The 24,526-nt window shown below is 41.1% G+C and overlaps 1 protein-coding gene across 11 annotated transcripts in view; it reads right to left on the bottom strand.

The window, feature by feature from the left end:
• Positions 1 to 24,526, bottom strand: part of SH3KBP1 (SH3 domain containing kinase binding protein 1) — a 355,843-nt gene that overhangs the window by 204,814 nt on the left and 126,503 nt on the right. For all 11 annotated transcript variants that reach the window (XM_017953930.3, XM_021933130.2, XM_021933128.2 and 8 more), the window contains one exon: positions 15,195 to 15,318. In XM_017953930.3, coding sequence (XP_017809419.2) covers positions 15,195 to 15,318 — 124 coding nt within the window. The remainder of the gene's footprint in view (positions 1 to 15,194; positions 15,319 to 24,526) is intronic.

Here is a 24,526-nt window from a genome sequence, read left to right as displayed (position 1 = left end):
ATTTTTTCCCTAAACAATATTTTTAAAAAATAACTATTAAGCACTTTGAGCAGCCAAGTTGGGAGGATCACTAGAGGACAGGAGTTTAAGACCAGCCTGGGCAACATAGCAGAACTCCATCTCCATAAGAGAAATAATAATAACTCTTAAGCAGCATGCTGTGTTCATTTGTTTGCTTTAATCTCTCAAATAATGTGGCCTAGCAAAGGGGTAAAATAATTAAAGGGAAAACTCAGTGGCAAACTATCCAGGAATTTTGATTTTCCTTTGTAAGGAATGACAATACCAAAGAATCCCTCCAAGTGGGCCCTAGGGGGAAAAGAAGGGGACAGAGAGGAAAAAGAAGCAAGAAAAGACTAAGGGTGGGAGGGTAGAAAAGAGCTTTTCAGGCCACCCCACAGGCGGCGTCACCTCCCTGCTCTAGTGTTACAGAATCTTCAACAAGGAAGCTGCAGGTGGTTAGAGAGAGATATTTTACCTAAATTGAAATCTTAGAACAATACTAATCATTAATCATTCATAATACTAGGTTCCTGACAGGCAAAACTAACACATAATCACATAGTCCAAAATTAACTTTCCCTCCCTGGTCCTGATGAAGGTGATGAGGAATCAAATATCAGAGAAGGAAAAGCCCAGAAATGAAGGAAAAGCTAAGTCTGGTCCATGTACTCCAACAAAAAGGGAAAGTACACATTTACACAGAAAATTAACTGAACTCTATATACTTTCATTTATAAAACCTTGGGCAAAAGTATAAAATCAAATACAGATAAAATGTTCACATGAAATTGAAACCTTCCCTTGTCTTGTATACATTCTCGCACTCGCATCGCATGTTACACAAGTGAATGTGAAAATTTTAGGACCCTGGAAGCAGCACAGCGTTCCCCTTCTAATTTAGCTCCACCTTCAATCTCATTACTCAAGATCTAGTTGAAATTTCCTCCTCTGAAACTATTTCACCTCACTCTCTACTAAACCGCCTGTGTTCACGCCAAGAGCTAGGTTTAGTACTTATTCTATGATCCACTCTCAAAACAGATGTTTAATAAGTCTCCTCTCTCCCTCGGCACTCAGAAACCAAAGACAATTTCTCTGAATCACAATTTCAACAGCTTCTCCTTAAACATGTAACTTAATAAGTTTGTTCTCCCTCTGGTAGTTTGCCTTGCAGTAACTTGTTTTTCAAAAGGATTAGGGTATATGAGCACAAGCATATACTTCATTCAACAATTAAAGTGAGCTCCAAGATGGATAAGATGTGGTTTCTTCCTTCAAGGGCCTTATAATCTAGTAAAGAAAATAAAAACCTAAACATGCACAAAACTTGCATTAGAACAAAAATGCATTAATAGAATAAAATGCAGCCCCAAGTATACAAAAAATTCATTTAAGAACAGATCACTAAGATCAGATTACAAACCATTAAGATTAGATGACTAAGGTTTTCCTTTTTTTCATTTAATATACTGTCATATTTGAAAAACAAAACAAAAACAGTTTTTTTCATAGTATGAACTAGTGAGAGTGAGCTTTTGATTTTTTTTGAGGTTTGTACATGTCCACTTTTTAAAGTTTTTTTAATTGATGCATAATAACGTACATATTTATGGGGTAGAGTGTGATGTTACGATCCATGCATACACTGTATAATGATCATGTAAGGGTATTGAGCTTATCCATCGCCTCAAATATTTTTCATTTCTTTGTGGTGAAAACTTCAAAATCTTCTGTTTATTTTGAAATATACAATATAACATTGTTAACTGCTGTATATATATACATATATAATCGTCCCTCAGTATTCCCGGCAGATTGGTTCCAGGACCCTTAGTGCATCCCAAAATCCACACATCCTTAAGTTTCGTGATTGGCTGCGTGGAACTCAAGTACGGGAAAAATCGGCACTCTGTATACACAGGTTTGTCATCCCACAGATGCTGTATTTTCTATCTGCATTTGGCTGAAAAAAATCTACATATAAGTGGACCTGTGCAATTCAAAGCTGTGTTGTTCAAGGGTCAACTGTATATATAAAATTCCTCAACTTGGAATATATAAAATTAATATATAAAATTCCCACATACACACACACACACACACACACACACACACACAGAGTTCTATTCAAGTCAAGGAATTTTTGTTTCTAAAATATCATTTGTTCAAATACAGCATTTTATAATTTCCACTTATCTGCCTTCTGAAAACTAGTGACTGATAAGTACTAACAATTTTCTAAATATAAAAGGGGAACATTTTTAAATTAACAAGAGTGTTCCACAAGGGCTATTGTAAAAAAATCTTCGAAAGTTAAATTCTTCTATGTATCAGCAATAGAAAAAATATGAGGGGGAAAAGATCCTATTTACAAAAGCCAACAATAACCACTATCTATCTGGGAATAACGTCATCAATAAGCAAGACTGCACAAATAAAACTATAGCACTTGACTCAACAGAGTGACATCCCATGTTACTGGCTGACTAGAATTAGCTGTTTAGAATTCAGAAGCGGATAGATGTTTTAATTTACAAGAATTAGCTTACTGTGATGTTTGGGGAGGAGAGGTGAGGAAGAAAAGGTTTTCACTTATATGCTTGTATATAAAGTTGGTTTATGAAGCAATGCAAAGCTTTAAACAAAAATGTTAGAAAAATGTTAATTCTTCTAAAAGTGACTTATAATTTTAATGAAATTAAAATTTTAACTTGATGACATGATTTTAAAATAAATGAGAGTAACTAAATCATTTTTGAAAATGAAGGGTGATAGGAAGGCTAAAAGCTTGCCATACAATATATTAAAATATATTATAAAGCCATAATAGTTAACCATATTAAGAATGGTAAGACAAATTAATGGTATAGAAAGCTCAAAGATTTTCATATATATATTAATATTACATGATAAATAAGGTATCATTAAATCACTGGGAAGGGCTATTCAATAAATGGTCCTGGAAAAGTGGCTATTTCAAAATAAAAATCAATTTGTATACTAACCTCATACTACACATCAAAATCCAATACAGATTAAAATTTTGAAGTAAAAAATGAAGCCAGTAGAAAAAAAGGAGATAAGCTAGGTGATAATTTATTCAGAGAAATCACAAAAGAAAGCATCAATATACTAATCTATGTAAAAATTTACTACTTCTGTGCATCAAAATCAATCGTAAACAAAACTTAAAGCAAACAAATTGGGAAGCAAAATTTGCCATGAATGACAAAGGAATAGTAAGTACACTAACCAGTAAAAAAAAAAAAAGGATCTCAATATAAAGGGCAAAGATTATTAACAAATGATGGAAGAAAAAATGTTCAAGCACTCGATTAATCTGAGCAATTCAAGCTTAGAACACTAAGCAGCACTCTCCCCACTTCAGTAGTGAGACAGATCAGTGCAAGCTTTCAGGAAATCAATTTGATAATGAATCCAAGTCCCACAAAATATACATACGCTTTTGTCCAGTAATTCCACATCTAAGAAATTTTTCCTAAAGAAATCATCAGAGCTGTGGATAAAGATTTATGAGCAAAAATAGCCAATGCAGAGTTACTGACAACGGCAAGACAAATTGGAAACATAAATGGATTCTTTCCTTTCTAGCAGAGGCTCTTTCTACAAAGCACAGAATTTAGAATATAAGAGGTTTGGCTTTTGATTTACAGAGAATCTCTTTTTTTTTTTTTCCAAGAAATGAACAATAGGATGCCACAGACAGTTCTCTACCCTTCTCAAATCGATTATCTAATATTTAGGTCACCCTTAGCAAAACAGTGTCTTTTTGATCCCTCAGACCCACTATCTCCTAGGCAACTGATTGAATAAAGAAAAATATAAAGCTTCGCTGAGAAATATATAATTTTAAGCACTTGAATAAATGGAATGACACATCTTGTTCCTCAGCTGTGGGAAGGGGGTTAGTAGTAGGGGACATAAAAGAGAAAGAGGCAGACAGACAAACATAGCATTTTAACCCCCATTTGTGTTGTATTTTTTAATAGCTTTATTTAGATATAATTTACATACCACAAAATTCACCCATTTCAAGTGTACAATTAAATGGTTTTATGTATCTGCAAGATTGTACAGCCATGACAGCAGTGTAATTTTAGAACATTTCTATCACCCCAAAAAGAAACTTCACGCCCATCAAAAATCACTTTCCATTCCCACCTTCAGCTTTAGGCAAACACGAATCTGCTTTCTATCTCTAGGGATTTGCTTATTCTGCACGGTCATATCAATGGAATCATCCAATATGTGGTCTTTTGTGACTGGCTTCTTTCACTTAGCATAATGTTTTCGAGGTTCATCCATGAATGAGGACTTCATTCCTTCTTAATGATATTCCATTTTGTGAATAGACCACATTTTGTTCAGCCATTCATCCACTGGTGGACATATGGGTTGTTGCCACTGTTTGGTTATTATGAATAATGCTGCTATGAACATTCATGTACAGTTATGTGTGGACATATATGTTTTCATTTTTCTAGGGTCTGGAATACTGGGTCATAATGGGTGACTGTTTTCCAAAATGGCTATACCATTTCACATTTCCACCAGCAGTGGGTGAGTTGTTCGTACTATTCCCTTACAATCCTTTTAATTTCTCTTAAGATTGGTAGTGATGTTTGCTCTTTAATTCCTCATATAGTAACTTAAATCTTCTCTCCTTTTTTCTTGATCAGTGTAGATAAGGTTTATCAATTTTGTTGATCATTTCTAAGGATCAACTATTTGTTACATTGATTTTCTATAGTTTTTCGATTCTCTATTTATTTCCACTGTAACCTTTATCGTTTCCTTCTTTGTGCTTGCTTTTAGTTTGCTCTTCTTTTCTAGTTTCTTAAAGTAGAAAGGCTATTAATTTGAGATCTGTTTTCTTTTTGTATATAGGCATTTGCAGCTGTCAGTTTCACTTGAAACACTGCTTTAGCCACATGCAGTACATTTTTGTATGTCATGTTTTCATTTTTGTTAATTTCAAAGTATTTTAAAATTTCCCTTGTGAATTCTTCTTTGGCCCATTGGTTATTTAGGAGCATACTGCTTAATTTCTATGTATTTGTGAATTTCCCCAATTTCCTTCTATTGTTGATTTCTAATTTAATTCCATTGTGATTGGAGAACATACTTTGTATGATTTTAATCCTTTTAAATTTACTGAGACTTCTTTTACAGCCTAGCATATGGTCCATCCTGGAGAAGGTTCCAAACGCATGTGATCACAGGTTGCTTCATGAAAACACTTTTTATTATTTTCCATAAATCTCTAATTTCTTCCCAATGCTCTGGGGTCTTACTAGTAGTTTACTACTTTTAATAGCAATTACTACTGTATTCAGTGAGTGACACCCTACCCCACTTCACTCTATTGCCTCCCTATCCCAAAACCTATTTTCTTTACTCATTTTTAATCTTCACAATTGCCCTGAGGGAATTAACAAGAGCACTTCCTTGTTTTACAGATGGGAAACTTGGAAACACAGCGGGAATCTGCACTTGTCTAAAGTGCTGCAGAAGCTGTGGAGGTGCAGCAGCAGTGGTCTGGGGCCTCCCAACAGCCATCCTCCCTGCGACAAGGTCCTGCTGCCACTGAGCCTATTCAGGTCTCCAGAGAAACACAAATGCGACAAGCAGGCAAGTCCTCCTCCTCAAATGCTCTTTTTCATGCACAGGCACATGCAGGGGAAGCTTCTGGCTGGTCTCTCTTTCCCTTCCTGGTTGCAACAATGAAGGCAGCCCACCTGGCACTGCAGCTGGGCCTGCTGTTGGCCTAACCATGGGTTAGGGAGGTGGGCCATGAAATGTCCTCATTGTTTGGGTACAACAGTCTTAAGACTTCAGAAGCACAAAAAGTCAAGAGTCCAAAGACTAAGCTGAGGCTGCACAGGGCATCAGAGAGAGCAGGCTGTGATGACAGATCAACAGATATAATTAGAAGAAAATGCCCCTTTTCCAGAGCTTACTGCAAGTGAATATAGCTGCTGTCCCCATATAATGCAACAAATGCAACCAGCACCTAAATATCATCTACCTCTAATTAACTTCTTTTTTTTTTTTTTTTTTTTTGAGACAGGGTCTCACTCTGTCACCCAGGGTGGAGTGCAGTGGTGCGATTTCAGGTCACTGCAACCTTCACTTTCGAGGCTCAGACAATCCTCCCGCCTCAGCCTCCCAAGTGGCTGGGACTACATGCACACACTGCCACGCCCAGCTAATTTTTGTATTTTTTATAGAGACTATATCTCGCTGGTCTTGAACTCCCGGCTTAAGAGATCCTCCAGCTTTGCCCTCCCAAAGTGTTGGGATTACAGGCGTGAGTCATCACACCTGGTCTAATTACCTTTCATTAATCTAGCAGCTCCCTACCCAGAAAAACTTCCCTTTGGAAAGGTGGCTCCCATGTGGGGCTTAGCCAAGGCCAGAGCCGAGGAGTGTCCTTTCCAATTCCCTGGACAGAGGCTCCATGTCCGTTCGCCTGGGATGTCAGTAAGTGGGGCCCTGTGTAACCTCTGTAACTCTGTGATTCCAGAATTCTAAAAAGGCAGGCTATGTGGTTTTTCCTCACAACCCCACATGTGGATTTATTACTTGAACTCAAATGCCAGCCTGTTTCACTAATAGGGAGAAAAGAACAAGGCTCTTCTTTATAAATGTTCAGTGTTTTAATGGCATCAAGAAAACCTAAGACTTCTGTCTTTCAATCAAGGCAAGTAGAGAAGGCAATGAGACTATGCTGACTATGTAGAGACTGTTGTCATAATAAAAATCACCTCTGGAATCGCAGGTTCCATCGTGATCCAAGTCGCAGGTAGACCTGAACATCCTGGCCTCACCAGTTGCTAGGTTGGGTGTCCTCAGCCTGCTTTTCATGCCAAAGCCCAGACTAGGACTTCCTCTCATGTGTTTAAGCCTCCTTCTTAGATACAAGGACCCAAGAAATGAGGATGCTTACAGAGCTCCTTGTCCTGTATCTTAAAGCCTGACATATCCCAAAGTGGAGTCTTAACTAGTATTCAGTAACATGCAGTTCCATGATCAAAGATTAGCAGGTCTCCTTACCATAGGCCATCTGAGAGCCTGTACTATGCTAATGTGCTTGTCAGTCTCTAAGATAGTGTTAGTGCTGCAGCTGTAGCTGAAATTTGACCAGAGAGGCAATTTTCTCTCCCCGCACCCCTCCTTTGTGGAATACTCAGAAGGGCTATAATTCCATACAACCAACACACACTGGGAAATGCTGGGCTGGTTTCTATCTGAGCATGTCACGCTTGGTGCAAGGTCTCCTCACTAGTAGATGGAAATATACAATAGGACCCACTTTCACGACATGCCTCAAACTTGGGCACACTAAGATCCAACTCAGGCCTTGTGAAAATAAGCACCATATACAATGGTGCAAAGTGACTGAACCCAAAGTTATCCTCAGAGCCCAGTGTACTGTGTGGAGCTTGCACAATTCCAGCATGCTATACTGTGTGAATTATAAACTCCTCTGCAACATGAGCAAACTTCAGTGGGCACCGATTATATGAACTCTGACTTTTACAAAGGTACTTAAGGATTCATGTCAGCAATGCAAAAAAAAAAAAAAAAGAAGTCAGACTTGGCCAGGCGCAGTGACTCACGCCTGTAATCCCAGCACTTTGGGAGGCCAAGGGTGGGCAGATGAATTGAGGCCAGGAGTTCGAGACCAGCCTAACATGGCAAAACCCCCTCTCTACTAAAAATACAAAAATTAGCTGGGTATGGTGGCAGGTGCCTGTAATCCCAACTACTCAGGAGGCTGAGGCAGAAGAATGGCTTGAACCCGGGAGGCGAAGGTTGCAGTGAGCCAAGACACGCCACTGCACTCCAGCCTAGGGGATAGAGCAAGACTCTGCCTCCAAAAAAAAAAAAAAAAATACTTCTATGTGCCTTATGCAGAGAGTTTGGAACTCTGAATGCATTATTCCCATAGAAGCAAAGTTATAAATGGTGATTAAGTTCCTAGACTGACCCATAATGCAGCTAAAATAAGTCACATCTGCAATATTATCAACTAAAAACTGAAAAATAATGAGATTAAATAAAAGACATTTTTATTTATCAAAAATACTCATGCTCAGTGACATACCAAGCGGGGGCAGTGTGTGCCCAGGCAAGAAGGGGCTGCCTGTAGAGAATTCACAAACAATAATGAAACAATAACGAAGCCAACAAAGTAAGTTGGCTTTTTACTTTCACCACCTGCTGACAATTGAAACCAACATTGGTAATAAAATATTGCTCCTTTGAGGAAATATGGGCTCAACAAGAAGTGAAGAAGTAGTTAAGGGTACTTGGAGCTATTAAGGAGGAGACTTTGGCATAGATATCTACAGGGATTTCAGTGTGATTCTTTATTTTGTCCAAATTAATATCTATACCTAGAGTCATGCCTATGGGAGTCCTTTTTTTTAAATCCTCATTAACAATAATCCAGGTCCGTAGGGGTATCACAGATAGAACAAGGATCAGGAAACAGAAGATTCTATGAGTTCAATGAGAAATTCTTGGATGAAAAAGCAAAGGGGCTAAAAAAAAAATCCATAAGTAATGTGAGAAGCCATGGGTCTGGGATGGAATTGCACAAATAATGAACACTGAGTCAGAGGAATCAAAGGCATCCTCCATCAAGATTCTCCCAAGGAGAAAGAAAAGGTGGGCAGAAAGAGGAGCTTCCTAGGAGAGCCACCAGGTGGAGCCACCACCACAAACCCACTTCATGGCTTGTCCTCTAGGTGGATTTGGGTGGACACCAGCAGGAGTATGGTGGGAGTCTTAAACCCACGACTAATCCATGGGAGACTCATTAGTGTTAATGTCTTGAAATCAGAAGACACAGAGATAGAAAGGAGATTAAATATAACAGAAAAAAAATCTAAAAACCAATTTTATCAGTGACCCATACATAATCGCAACATGATCGCTATACCCTTCTATGTAGTTCTTACCATGCATTTAACCACCCCTCACTCTAGGCTCAATAGGCTCAGAAAATAACATGAACAAGGGCAACACACACTCTAACATTAATTGCTGGTGCTAACAACGCAGTGTCCCAATAAAACTTAACAGAAACGCAGCCAGGGATCAGTTACTTTAAAAGACTTCTTTAAAGGCTCTTGACTCTCGAGCTTTTGAGAATGAAGGCCCACTGGAAAATAAGACTACAGATGCATATACAGATACATTCACACAGAGTTATATATTACTGAATGACTATATACCATACCCATCCCCATTTACTGCCAGGTTGCCAGATTTTCATTTCCCCTGGGAAAGACCAGCTCGGGTGACAGCCAAGAGCTTCTATACAATAGTAATGTCTTCTGTTAACTTTTATTCTATCTGTCCATAAACACCAGCTTCTTAAGTAAAATCAACAGGCAATCTTGAAACTCAAAGAAAAGTCTGACCCCAAATGCCACATTTTCAGATTCCCAGTTAACTGGCGAGAATTCACATTTCTTTCTCCAATAGAAAATTGGAAAGAAACAAAGTCTCATCTCTACAAACCAACCCCCAGATCTCACATTTACCTTAACAAACCACTGGCAAACCAAAGAGGTTGACATTTTCTTTATTAAGGACATACTTTTTCCCATCCTTTGTTTACAGTTTCATTTCTGCCAAAGAGCTCACAGCCTATCAAGATCCATGCCACCGCCTTGGCATCATGAGGAGCATTCCAGGCCCACGCACTAAAAGCTAGAAAAAACGTTTCCCCTTCAGGGGAAGGGGGAAAAGGATGGCCGGTCACTTAGATCTGTTTAGGGATTGGAATGACCAGCGCTGAAACTATGAGGAGAAGAAAGGTAAACATTAAGCAAAATTCTTCTGACAGCTACAGGCAGCAGACCAAAATGAAGAGCCCTTCCGTGTGGCAAACACGAGGCCCATGTTAATGTGGAAGAACTTCTGTACTAACTTTTAAAGCAACAGTGTGTCACCAGAGGAAGAGCAGCCGTTGATCCCTCTGTTAAGGAAAACTTTTGAATGGAACCTGTCTGAAGGATTAAACACACCAGAAATGAACCCACAGAGCAATGTTCTACAATCAGTCATACCCACATATCAATTCAGAGAGCAACCCTCCCCCATCTTAACTTGAATCTCATGAGACAGACGATCTCACCTCGTAGCATCAGAGCTAGACCTGTTACAAATAACATCTTTTAAACCGTCAGATCTTTCTGCATTAATCTTTGGAAGGGGCAGTAAAATGCAAACGCATAACAAACCTTAAATAAAGATGGTAAAAGCAGTTTATCTTTGGGAAGGCAGATGCCAAAGTAGCAGAGCAACTTTAAAAGATGACTATAAAATACATTTTATATCAGGAGAGCATAATAATAATAGCAAAAAATAATAAATGTGCAAAATACAATAGAGACTTACCAAACACTGAATTCATGATAAACTGGAAATAGAAACAAGGACATATAAAGCCAACCAGAAACCCAAGGAGTGGCTTCACATTCAGAATGACAGAAGTAAATATAAGACACATTCCCACCTTGCCATCACAACGATATAAGAAACGTGCAGCACTTTCTCAACGTTTCCCAAGGGATACAACAGACTGAGGTTACTTGCAGGCAGGACTGGCTGATGTTTTTCCAGTCTTTATCTGCCCCAGTACCAAGCACAAGGCCAGGTGCATAGTAGGCATACACTAAAACATGTGCTATTGAATGTTCATGAATGTCTACCAAAAAGTGAGGAAGGAACAACGTCCAAAATTCCAGGCAACAGGAGATGTTCAGAGGGAGGCTGAGATACACTTCTCCACATGCACTGTTGACAATGTAAACGAGAACCCTGAGATGGAACCTGGTACTCACACGGGCCAGCAGGGTATTGATGGCAGCCTGGATACTTAACTGATCACATGAATAAAGTTAGCCAGGAAATCCTTCTAAGGATCAAATAATTTTTTCCTTTTTTTTTTTTTTTTCGTTTTTGTGTTTTTTGTTTTGAGACAGGGTCTCACTCTGGCACCCAGGCTGGAGTGCAGGGGCGCTATCACAGCTCACTACAGCCTTGACCTTCCCTTCCGGGCCTAAGAGATTCTCCCACCTCAGCCTCTTGAGTAGCTAGGACTACAAGTGCATGCCACCACACCCAGCTAATTGTTTTATTTTTCGAGAGATGGGGTCTTGCTATGTTGCCCAGGCTGGTCTTGAGCTCCTGGGCTCAAGCAATCCTCCCACCTCAGCCTCCCAGAGTGCTGGGATTACAGGCATGACCACTGTGTCCAGCTTGATTTTTTATTTCATTTTTAATTCAAGTAGATAAAAATCTATATTCAAATGGACAAAAATCCACTGTTCATTTTCAAGAACCTATTTAGGATATTTGCTATTAACTGTTCAAACTTCCATTTTATTCCATTTTTCTTCTAAATTCAACATTTGAATGTTGCTGATTTTGTTTTTGTTTTTGTTTTTGAGACAGAGTTTCACTCTTGTTGTCCAGGCTGGAGTACAATGGCGCAATCACGGCATTTGAATGCTTCTTTTAAAAAGTCTCTCTATATCAGTGCTCCAATTTAGGAGGGCCCATCATTCTCTTTTATGGGTTTAATGATAGAAGAAACAAAAGAATAAATCATTCTTAGAAGAAAACAGACAACTCTCTTCTGTCCGGTTCATCAAGAGAATGACATTTGTCTCCAAGTAAAGTTTTCACATTTTCTGGCTGTAACTCATTAATATACTGGAGTCTGGGATAAGTTCAGAACATACAACATCCATGCTGCAAGTTTAAATGAAAAATGACTTCTTATTCCTCAGGAAAGGCTTGTTTTAAACAGGAAGCTCTTTCACTGTGACTCAGGTAAGGACCACAGAAAAGGCCAGAGGTGGGCACAGACACAAGTACCCCTAAGGTTCTAATGCGAGAATGTATAGTCAGTGGCTGCCAAGTCAGCTGGGAGGACCTACTTTCTCTCTCTCAATTCCAGTCACATCATCTTCTCAAATGAAAAGCCAGCCAGTCACGGTGGCTTATACCTGTAATCCCAGCGCTCTGGGAGACTGAGGTAGGAGGCTTGCTTGAGCCCAGGCGTTCAAGACTAGCCAGGCAACATGGCAAAACCCCAGCTCTACAAAAAAATCAATAAATTAGCCAGGTGTGGTAGCTCGTGCCTTGTAGTCCCAGCTACTCAGGAGGCTGAGGTAGGAGGATCACCTGAGCATGGGGAGGTCGAGCCTGCAGTGAGCCATGATCACGCCACTGCACTCCAGCCTGCGTGTCAGAGTGAGACCCTGTTTCAAAAAAAAAAAAAGAAAGAAAGAAAAGCCCATGGAGTCATTCCAGTACCTCCCTAAATCAATTCTGCAGACATTTACAAATGTTAAAGCTGAAAACTGAAACTAATCAGTCCCCAAACTAAGGTTTCCATAGCCCTGGCTTTTTCTCAAGGTTATGAGTCGCTTCCTTCAAACCCAAGATGTCTTCTGACCTTATGCAGGTGTCTGAGGAGGGTGAGCTCATCCCACAATGTGAGGGACTACTACCTGTTTGCAGTTGCTGCAAAGTGAGGCGTGTCACAAGATGCAAAAACAGCTGGACACAATTGGGCAAACTTCTTCAGCTAGGAGTATCTCAAGTTCAGGACCCAATGAAGTGGTTCAGTTTCAGACTCATGATAGAAACAGACATCAATCTTCCATTATTAAACCAACTTCAAGCATGTATCAAATGATAAGGCCCATATAAAGAAAACAGTCATCTCATCTTTGATCAAGTTGAAGGAAGAGAACTTGTGTTCATTCTGTTAAATTCTTACAAGGGTCCAAGGCTGAATCACAAGGTGGGCTCAACTCATATCCTCTAAGATCCCACGTTAGCTAATCAAAGCAGGCTGTTAATAAATCCTGAAAGCAACATCCTTCCCTAATAGCCACAACAACAGTAATAGACCAAAACATCCGAAAGGCTGCTGCAGACAAAGCCTGATGATGGAAGTAAAGGGGGAGGAGGCCCTTTCAGTCATTTACGATAACTCATAAAACTTTAAAAATTAGTTGGACAGAAGTGTTTACAAGTAACTAGAATCATCCCACAGATTTAGCCTCTGATCCTTGTTTTAAGGGGGGGGGGGAGTGTTTTTTTCATTGATTTTGGGTGGGAAAAAAATGTAGCTTTTGAGCTCAGTACAATGAACTATTTATCTGGCCTGACAAGGCCAATCAATCTACCCCTGCTGTTTATTATAAGGGGGAGCAGAATACTGGTAGTCTTGATGGGTGGGGGAGGGCCAGAGGCAGCCCTGGGCCTGGTACACAATGCTTCCCTTCAGCTGGAAATTTATGTGAGGCCCAGGTGACCCAGGAGGTCAGGGTGAAGCCTCGGACAGAATGAAGATGATTTGTTATGGACTTCATATTTAGAGAATGCCTCCGTGTACTCGGGTCCCACAATCACCAGCAGATTCCATATATAAAATGCCTCAGAGTGAAAGGTTGGCCATAACCAGGCTGCAGGTCCAAGGCAGAAGGCTTTCAAAATGGAATGTAAGGCAGTTAAGCCTCCCTCTGCATTCCAATTTCTCGTGAATGAAAAATTCCATAGGGGAACTGAGAGGCCAGATTTTCAGTGGTGAAGAGATAATCATCTGAAAAATTCTATTCCTTCGTTGATTTAAAGTTCTCAGGTAATTTTACTAAACTCATCCAAATAATTACCTCAATTCCTTACCTTAATTAATTCCTTCTCTTGTTAAATTAATTAATTACTTTAAATCTCTTATTGACTTGACAAACACCAGAGCTGGCCAAAGAGGCCTTGCCGCTGGTCAACGTGTGTACAATTGCCGTGCCTGCAGACCCAAGAGGCAGGCAGAGGAATGGGAGGGCTCCTTCTCATTGGTTTGGAAGTACAGAAAGAAGACACACTGAACTCTAGCTCACCAAATCCAATGAATGCAGGTCTCAGGAGTTTGAGAGCTTATTTGCAAGAACGCAGGAGGCACTTTTGGGCAAGACTGTAGTTTTACAGCAAAGGGCACTTAATTCTTAAAATGGGAAATCCCCTGCTTTGGTAGGATGAATTTAACAAAATAAGAAAAGAAAGAAAATCGTATAGCTGCTAACCAACGTGGGCCTCCAGCCACTATCTGATCTGAATAATTCAAAAAGGGAAATGTAACCCAGGGCAGCTGGAGGCAGTAGAGGAAGAGACAGGAAGGAAGAGAGGCACAAAGCTATGATCAATGGGCAGTTTACTAGACAAATTCTTATCCTGTCTAAATTTTATGAAAGATTAGCTGTTCTTTTTCCCCATGGTTATGTAAACCTGCCTTCTTTTTTTCTGGTTAATGGAACCCTTTGCTAATCTAGTTCCTGTGCCTCCTTTTGAACAGCTCTCTATTTCTCTTTAAGGAAGTAATAAGCCCCCTAAAAGCTGGCAGCCGAGCACTAACCTATAGGCATGCTCAGCATGTGCCCTGGCTGGTCCGAGGTTGGGGAAAACTGAGGGACCCTAGGGTGCCCACAGTATAAAATTGAGTGAGGTTGTCTCTGCAGTCTTCTATTCTCTCTCACATTATTTCAAACCATTATCACCAAGAGGGGATGGGAGAAAAAACAAAACTCCAACAAGCTGATAGCTGAAAATCTGCCTTGAGATCTCAAAAGAGAGAAAACAAGATTGTTAAAGGTCTTCCGGTCAGACAGATGTGTTAGCTATATCTTTGCATATTCTGCCTCATAAACTCAGACAGGCAGGGTCTGCGCTACGGAGCCTAGCAGTTGGAGAAAGAACTTGATAAGGTTTGCCTTAAATTAAAAGGAGAGTATGGTCAGACACACTGCTCAGGCCTGCACCACAGCATTCTCTAAATTCACCTTTCATCCATAAGAATAGATATGAAAGTGAAATCTAAAGCCCCAGAAAAGTCATCATTTACAAATGTAGTCCACTTTCCCACTGTCAAAAAATATTTTTATTAGTTCCCTTTATTACAGTTACTATACATACAGTCACTTGCCAAGTGTGTGTGTGTATGTGTGTCTCTCCAAAATATATACCAAAAACCAAAAGGACAAACTCTATTCAATTTTTCAGCAATATAAAGTTTGACACAGTTCACCAGAAGTTTCCAGTTTTTGTGTGCAGGGAGGGGACCTCTTTTTCCTTTTCCATACCTCTCTTATTGGTTCTTAAAATCGTTTCAGAAGACAGCAAAGAGTTTCCACTGGGCACTTCGTGCAGGGGCTTTTCTGGAGCTTTGTTGGCGAGAGGGTCTTTCTTCATCTCTTTCTTTATTTCCTGTGAGGACAGATAAAAGGAAAACAAGATTATAGTTTGAAACTTTAGAATGCCTCTTGGACTATCTTAAGCTTCATCTTTCTGGAAATGAACTATAGCAATGCCAACTTAGCATAACATGATGTTTTAAAAACACCATTTTCTGTATTTTTGTAGTTTTCTTACATTTATTAGAGAAGCACCTGGTCCTATAAAATGGAATAAGCCCCAGTATGGTGAGGCGACCTTATGTAACTATGGCCATTCCATGTGATTATAAAGAGAATGAGTGAAACATAAAAGCCACCATACAGCTCTAAGTGACAGCCTGTTCTTGTTAAACAATGACAAGCTTTGGCCAAGCAGACTCACCCCCTTAAAAAGGCTTCTGATTTCTCTTCTTCTCAACAGAGATTTAAAGAAGCATATTCCCAAATTACCATTGTGCTCACAAGGATACTAAACCCAAAAGAAGATGATTCTAATGCATTTATAGTCATCAAGTTCCTCTGCCTTTTCAACTCTCAACAAAGAAAAAAAATAAGGACGGCTTATCACTCTAGATCAGGGGTCAGCAAATGAAAGCTCACCACTCACTTTTGTAAATAAAGTTTCATTAGAACACAACTATACTCAGGCATTTAAGTATTTTGTACGGCTGCTTTCATGCTACACCAGCGGAATTGAGTAGTTGTAACAGAGATCAAAGTCTAAAATATCTGGCCCTTTACAGAAAAAGTTCGCTGACCCCTGCTCTAGGTGGACTTTTAATCAAAGCTCCATTAAGATCTAGATGTCTAAAATCTGATGGCTAATATAATTATTTCAAATTGCTTTAATAATTTACATAATTGTTTTCAAAAGCATTAATAGACCAAGGTAATAGTGACTCACAAAGTGTAAGTCTGTATACAGGAACTCCCCCCAAAGGAGCAAGGAGTTTCTAGGCTTGCCTGAATTCATAATCACAGTAACTTGGGGAAAAGTGAAAGCTTAGGGGCTGATCCAAAGCATGGCTGAATGTCAGGAAAAGCTCAAAGATGAGGAATGTGTTCCTTAAAAAGAGCCCATGAGGTAAGCAATGGGGATTGGCTCCCCTCTGGAAGGAACAGAGATGCTAAATAAGGTAGAGGGCCATGATTAGGCCAGAGCAGAGGGCAGAGGCAGAAAGAAAGCAACAAAAGTTTGTCAAAACAATGCCACTCCCCGCAGCTTCCTGCACACGCAAGAGTGTGTTAGTTACCATATCCAATTCCCCAGTTGCTGGCTCTGTTCACAGCAGCCTCACCCCTCTCTTCCTCCCTTACCAGGGCCCCACCGGAAACCAACAACTGGGGCTGGCGCTTTGCTAGGTTGAGCGTTTCAACTGGCGTCCCAGAGGCCTAACTAGGCGAAGCTCAGCCCTAGGCCAACACCGGTACCTCTGCACACCACACAAAGCTGTGTGTGCTCGCATTTATGTACAGGGACACCTACCTCAGCAGCCCCAGCACCTGCTAGAGCAGCAGTTGCTGGGGGTTCCTGTAGCCTCACAGGCAGATGGCATCAGGGGACAATCTGCAAACATTGCCCGCCTGAGCCACATGACAGGATGCTAACTTGGTGATGGCTGCCAGCCTGCTATGGCTCTGAAAGTAAAGACAACAAGTCACCAAGTGGGCTCATTTCCTCACCGGTTGCTTCTTTGGGGGAAAAACAGTTGCTCAAACCTCACTTTCCATCGCAGTGTGGGTATGACTGTGCACGCGCAAATTCCCCACCTAGACACAACGTGGTGCAGTAACACAACAGAGCACAACACCCAACTTTGCCAAGGAGTAATTCAGAGAAAGTCAGTGGGTTGAGGACGACATAGCAAGTGTCTACTTAGCACTAACTGCTAATGGCATGCAGCCGGGGAAGGGTGAGAGAAGCAGCGCCAGCATTGTGAGGCTGGGGTGGTCCCTGGAGAAAGCCTCAGAAGCCATGGTTCTCAAGGCGGCTCACCCTTACTCCCCAATGCTTCAGAGCAGCACATGGGGAGCAGCTGGCTGGGAAGGACTGGTCTGATCAAGAGCAGGTGCTGAAGGGCTGAGAAACTGGCACCAAGAGAGAGGCTGGCACATAAATTCCAGACTCCATTGTTCCCCCAGTGGTTGTTTACATTTGCCAAATAGAGAAGCTGAATGATAACTGAATTGCTTAAGTTGCTTCTTTAGGTGGGAGCAGGAAGGAGACAAAACCTAAAATATGTCTTGCATTTTTTTCACAGAAACCAATCGGACACATGGCCGTGGCAGTTAATTCTATAGGCTCCCCACCTGGATAACACCCAGGCTCAGTGCAGCCCCATCCAAAGCCAATACCTTCTCTCCAACCTGCCCCTTCTCCCAGGAAAGGGCAGCCTGTCTTGTTTGGTACCCCATCATCCACCCACTTACCCAGAGTAGAAAACTCAGTATTATCCCCCTATCTAAGCAGTCACCCAGTCTGGCTGCATCTACTTTCTCAGTCTCTCTGTTTCTTTCTCATCCTCCTGTAATATCTTAAAAACATAAAGGGGAAAAAACATAAATGCCAAGCAAAGGACTTGAATAGACATTTCTCCAAAGAAAACATACAAGTGGCTAATGAGCACGTGACAAGACGTTCAACATCATTAGTCATTAGGGAAATGCAAATGAAAACCACAATGAAATACCCTTTCGTACCTACTAGGATGGCTAGAATTTTAAAAGAAAACAAGTGTTGATGATGTGGAGAAACTGGAATCTTTGTATATTGCTAATGGCAATGTAAAATAGTGCAGCTCCTGTGGAAAACAGTATGGCAGCTCCTTAGAAAGTTAAATATAGAATTACCACGTGATCCAGCAATTCCACTTCTAGGTATATACTCAAAAGAATTGAAAGCAGGAACTCCAGCAGAATTTAAAGCTTTGCCCCCAAGGCAAACTTGTATGCCAGTGTTTACTGCAGCTTTATACATAATAGCCAAAAGAAGGAAATAACCCAAGTGTCCATTAAGAGATGAATGGATAAACACAATGTGGTTATAGCCACAAAATGGAATATTATACAGCCTCGAAAAGAAATAAAGTTCTGATACATGCTACAACATGGATGAACCTAGAAAACATTATGCTAAGTGAAATAAACCAGACACAAAGGGACAAACACTGTATGATTCCACTTACGTGAAATATCTAGAATAGGCAAATTCATAGAGATAGAAAGTAGATTAGAGGTTACCTGAAAGGTTGGGAGAGGCAGAATGGGGAGTTATTGTTTGATAGTTAAAGGGTTCACTCTGGAGTAGTGAAAATGTTTTGGACATAGATAGTACGGATGGTTGCACAATATTCTAATGTAATTAATGCTACTGACTGTACACTTAAAATAACTAAAATGGTAAATTTTGTGTTACATATATTACCACAATAAAAGGAACAGAAAACCCCCACATGAATAGCAGCTAACATTTGAGTGCTTACCATGTGCCAAACCCTGCTCTAAGAGCTTCACCTAGACTGCAACATTTAATCTACACTATAGCCCTACTCAGACACACACACACACACACCAAGACCCAGGGAGCGAAGCAAACTTGCTCAAGGTCAAACAAGTAGGAGCCAGAATTGGAACTCAACCTGTCTAGCTTCAGAGCTCATCTCTCTCATTTTTTTTTTTTTTCTTTTGAGACAGTCTCACTCTGTTGCCCAGGCTGGAGTACAGCAACGTGATCAAAGTTCACTACAACCTCCACTTCCCGGGTTCAGGCAATTGTCATGTCTCAGCTTCCCAAACAGCTAGGATTATGGGCACGTGCCACCTTGCCCAGCTAATTTTCGTATTTTTTAGTAGACACAGAGTTTCGTCACGTTGGCCAGACCGGTCTCAAGCTCCTGACCTCAAGTGATCTACTCAACCTTGGCCTCCCAAAATGCTGGGATTACAGGCGAGAGCTCATCTCTTAACCACTCTTTCCCAGAGTCCTGCCTGGATTATAATCATGTCTTCTTGCCTCCAATCTCTCCCCTCCCAGTTCAGCCTCTACATAATGGACACTCAAATGTCTGCTGTTCTTGTCAGTCCCTACAGAAATCTCCAGTTACTTCCAAAAGACCGCAGGACAAGCTTTCATTCAAACACTTTACAAATTGAACAGCAAACCACAAGTCCCTGTGTACTTGCTTCTGGCTAAAAATATCTGACATGCATGCTGACCCCACAGAATCAATTACCATGCAAATATAAGTTGGGGGGTGGTGCACTGCTTGGACAACACCTTATGTTCACAGAATCCTGGCGTCATGGACTCCTATCCACAGGCTCTAAAAATAGGTGATGATGCTAGCAATAATACAACTGTACACTGGCAAAGGCTTATAAATTAAAGTGCTTTAGCAGCTATTTTTTCACTTGTTCCTAACAACAACACTGTCAGGGGAAAAAAAAAAACCAACCTGATTTTGCCAAACATACATTTTTATACAAGAATAGTGAGACCCAGTCAGAGAAGATGCAAGACCAGATGAAGGCCACAAAGCTAGCAAGGGGCAGAGCTGGCCACGAGACCAAACTCTGAGCCTTCTAGGCAGAGCTCTCCTGCTACATCTCACCTCCTAAGAAGAATCAGTGGCATGACTATAGGAGGGAGACTGAAAACCACTCAGCCTATGGCTCCAGTGGAAACCTTAGCTTCCCTCCACAATTAAATGATGTAACAGATCACCTTACCTATAAAGCCCAATACTATTAGGCCCAAATCTTTGAAGTCCCTTATTATCCATCCACATAAAAGAGCTCCTTCCTGCAGGGGAGGGTTGGCTTGGAACTAGAGCAACTCCTGCCTCTGCATAGCTGCCAACAGCCATGTACCTGGAGCTCTCCGAGGTTCTGATCCAGGTCATGGGACTCTGGATTTCCTGGGATTGGGGGTTCCTAGACCCCCAGTCTTTAATCGCAACTTTCCGACCATCAGGCCCGTGTTTTTTACCATTTGTTAAGAACCTGGGTCCTGGCCGGGCGCGGTGGCTCAAGCCTGTAATCCCAGCACTTTGGGAGGCCGAGACGGGCGGATCATGAGGTCAGGAGATCGAGACCATCCTGGCTAACCCAGTGAAACCCTGTCTCTACTAAAAAATACAAAAAATTAGCCGGGCGAGGTGGCGGGCGCCTGTAGTCCCAGCTAGGCGGGAGGCTGAGGCAGGAGAATGGCGTGAACCCGGGAGGCGGAGCTTGCAGTGAGCTGAGATCTGGCCACTGTACTCCAGCCTGGGCGACAGAGCCAGACTCCGTCTCAAAAAAAAAAAAAAAAAAAAAAAAAAGAACCTGGGTCCTATAATCTCAGTAGTAGAGGCCACACCCTGAACCAGAATTACAGACCAGGAGTGTTTATGGAAATGCATACATAACTGCCCACATATATAAATCAGCAATGATTTTGCTTGCTTGAAGACAATATAGAATAGACAGGGTATCAGCAAACCTCTTCAGAAGGCAAAGGAAACCCAGCTTCTCTTTATCTCAAATCTGATCTCTTAACAATGGAAACTCAGCATGTACAATAAAACCGAGGTCATTAATAAGATATCAATGCTGCAAGGACACTTCAGCTATGTCACAAGGACCACTTAAGAAAAGGAAGAGAACTCACACCATTCCCTTCCCAAAAGCATTGTACCAAACAGAGCCTGGGATGGCTCACCCACATTCAGAGACCAAAAAGCCCCAATAATGCCACTCTGGCAAAAATTTTCCACGACGCATTCAGCGGCCTGCAAACAGCAGCCTCGCCGGGCAAACACATGATGTGCATGCAACTGCAAGCTATGCTAGGAGGGTCTGCTTTCTGATAAGCTGCGTTGCCTGGATCTGGCTGGCTGCTGAGCCAAGTTGGCTACCTTTTTTCTCTTCTCCCTCCCCCATCCATTTCATGCTTTACAGGTACTGGCGAGTTGGCTGGGTTCAGTGTTAACTCCTTTAAATTAACTGGTCAGTCTGTAACCAAAATACTACACAGTAAAATACCAAAATATGATCAGTTTGGGGGCCCCTCCCTCCTCTCATCCTTTACTTCTTTCACCATTCATAACACAGGTTAAGGCACAGGCTTCACGATGAATGGAGAATGATGCTGTGCATCAGAAAACCAGAACTAGTACTACGTCATCATTTATCAGAGGTGTGACCTTGGGGGCAATACTTAAAGTCTCCATGCAGCCCTTTTGACATCTGTAAAAGAGGTCTAACAATAAACACACGATCCAAGAGGTGTCTTCAGGATCAAAGAGTGAATTAGAGAGTAGTATACAAATTGATTATCTACTCTCATTATTAAATAGCAAATACTATTTTAAAAAGAACTATACATAACAACACAGATGAAATTCACAGTCATAATGTTGAATGACAGAAGCCAGACACAAAAGATTATATACTGTATGATTCCAATTATGTGAAACCCAACAATAGGCAAAATTAATCATTGGTGAGAGATCTCAGAACAGCAGTTACCCTTGAGGAGGCGTGCAAGGGAGCCTCCTGGGAGGATGAAAATGTCCTATAACGAAGGCTGGGTGATGGTTACACAGGTGTACACAGACCAAAATATTCATTGAACTGTACTTCTAAGACCTCTGCACTTCACTGTATGCAATTTCAACTTAAAAGAACACCACAGATGCTTAAACTGAAAGAAGATAGATTCTTTTAAATTGAAATGTACTGATATTTCGTCCTAGGAGGTCAGAAATACACAAAGCTAGTGCTTGGGTATTTTAATGTTCATCTCAGGTGGTGAGATGTTTTCTGGGATCAACATCAATGGGGCAGGTGGTTGGAATGTGCCAGATGCACTCTATGGAGTGGGTAAGCCACGCGTGTCTCATCTCACCTATCCAATCAGATGAATGGATCTGTTCCCAAGAGGGCATCCTTGTTCTCCACCTCAGCTGTTTTCCCCCTATCTTGCCAGATTTCCCTCTCTCCTATCACCAACAGTATTGGCACACAGAGCTGGCTGGGGCCACGGACACCAGGGAAAGCTGGGCACCACCCTGACCTGCCCAGAATGCTGGTCCTGGTACTTCTCTCTGCATTCGAAGAGCTGAGTGAGGTTAGGCAGAGCCCCCTTGGCTTAGGGTGGAAGCAGGGCAGGGAAAACAGACATCATTCATCAGCCTGCCCTCAATCCTGCTCTATTTCTTTCTGGAGGAAAGGCTTCCTTTAGACCCAGACGTAGCTGTGGGATCACAGCTGTGCCCCCTGCACTAGTTCATAGAAAACCATTTTGCAAAATTACCACTGGCAGGCGATTTTTAAAAATCACTAAAAACAAACACTTATACCAAATCTACTGATCAAGAGAGCTTTGAATAGACACAGAATCCTAGAATAGCACATTGCTCCCCCACATGCAAGTCTCTCCCCTGACCCCACCCCGCCCCAAGCAAAAGGCAAGTTTGAGGAACAGCTGCCCCGTGAGTATGTTCCCTTTGTGCAGAGACTGTGCCTTCCCAGTATTTAGCTGTCTTCACAAAAGGCTGGTCTGTCTCAGAACACCTGGGAAGACACAGCAAGTATTCTGAGAGTATGGCAGACTACCAAGGGGAGCTTCAGCTGTAGCTATAAGATTCTGTTTCTTTAAAAAATATATCTGATTACCACGATAAAAGAAAATACCCATGCTATCAAACCACCAAGTGCACCAACTTCATTAGAGAGAACTGTAAAGAAGAAAAAAATATATAAAGTAAATATAGCAAAATATGAGGATTTAATAAAGCAAGGGTGGTGGGCACCTAGGTATTTGTTATATGCTTTAAATATTTCATAATTTGCCCTAAAATTACATAGCGAAACCATGTTGATGTTCTCACACCACAATGGCTTTCTCATACTTACAAAATATGCTGATGCTCAGAAAAGTGCTTTGATATATACTGATAAATATTCCAATGGTATTTTCAGCTCAAAGCTAACAAGGAAATTTCAAGAAATGTAACAGGTCTATTGCTGTGTTCTATGTCAATCTTTAACTGCACATTTGCAATATCATATACTTGCAGTATTATCTCCCAAGAATCACTGATAACACGAATAGGAAAATAACAAGAACATGAGAACAAAAGCAAGAAGCTCTTGACCTGCAGTAAAGGGATGAACACTATAAAGACCACAACAAGTGACAGACACTGGACAAAAATGAACGGCTACCTTTGTGTCCCAAAGAGATAATGTTGCTTCCTGATGTACAGTGTAATTACTTGCATGATTGTTGGTGCCTTTATGTTTGCCCATACCCCACTAAACATCTAGATTATTACCACTGGATCAAAGGGTGTCAATATCAACCAGTTGTTTGGACACTTAAAAATATCTATCAGATGAATGACCAATTTAGTAGACTGTTATGGGCAAGACGGCTATCTACAGATGAAATAGAGTATTTTCTTTTTTTTGGTGGGGGGGAGGGAGGAGTCTTGCTCTATCATAACCTCTGCCTCTTGGGTTCAAGCGATTCTCCTGTCTCAGTCAGCCTAGTAGCTGGGATTACAGGCACTCACCATCACATCCAGCCAATTTTTGTATTTTTAGTAAAGACCAAGTTTCACCATGTTGGCCAGGCTGGTCTCGAACTCCCGACCTCAAGTGATCAGAGGCAGAATATTCTCAATTGAGCCCAAAGCTGCAACAACATGGAGATCTGTATCATCCCTATAAAGATACGACTGGATCACCATCAACTTCTCACCTTACAAGATGCAGATCAGGCTTAGGAGCAGAGGGAAGAAGATAATACAGTAAGAAAATTCATGTAGTCCCTAACTTTTTTTTAAAAAAACAAGCAATACTTATTTCTTTAACTGGGAATCTTAGACATTCAAAATGAATTTACTCATTTAAAAATTAAACCTTTAAAGCATTAGAAGAAAATAAAGAATGTTTCTACAATCTCAGAAAGGCAAAAAAAAATTAACACTTTGACACAGAATTTAGAAGGCGGAAAAGAAAGGGTCAATAAATTACAGAATGGCAGGCGTGGTGGCTCACGTCTGTAATCCCAGCACTTTGGGAGGCCAAGGCAGGCGGATCACAAGGTCAGGAGTTCGAGACCAGCCTGGCCAACATGGTGAAACCCTGTCTCTACTAAAGATACAAAAACTTATCAGGGTGTGGTGGCGCGTGCCTCTAATCCCAGTTGCTTGGGAGGCAGAGGCAGGAGAATAGCTTGAACCCAGGATGCG

This window comes from Papio anubis, chromosome X, assembly GCF_008728515.1.
Source record: "Papio anubis isolate 15944 chromosome X, Panubis1.0, whole genome shotgun sequence".
Taxonomy (NCBI): domain Eukaryota; kingdom Metazoa; phylum Chordata; class Mammalia; order Primates; family Cercopithecidae; genus Papio; species Papio anubis.
Note: the sequence above shows the minus strand (reverse complement) of the source record. Positions and strands in the feature narration are given on the sequence as shown.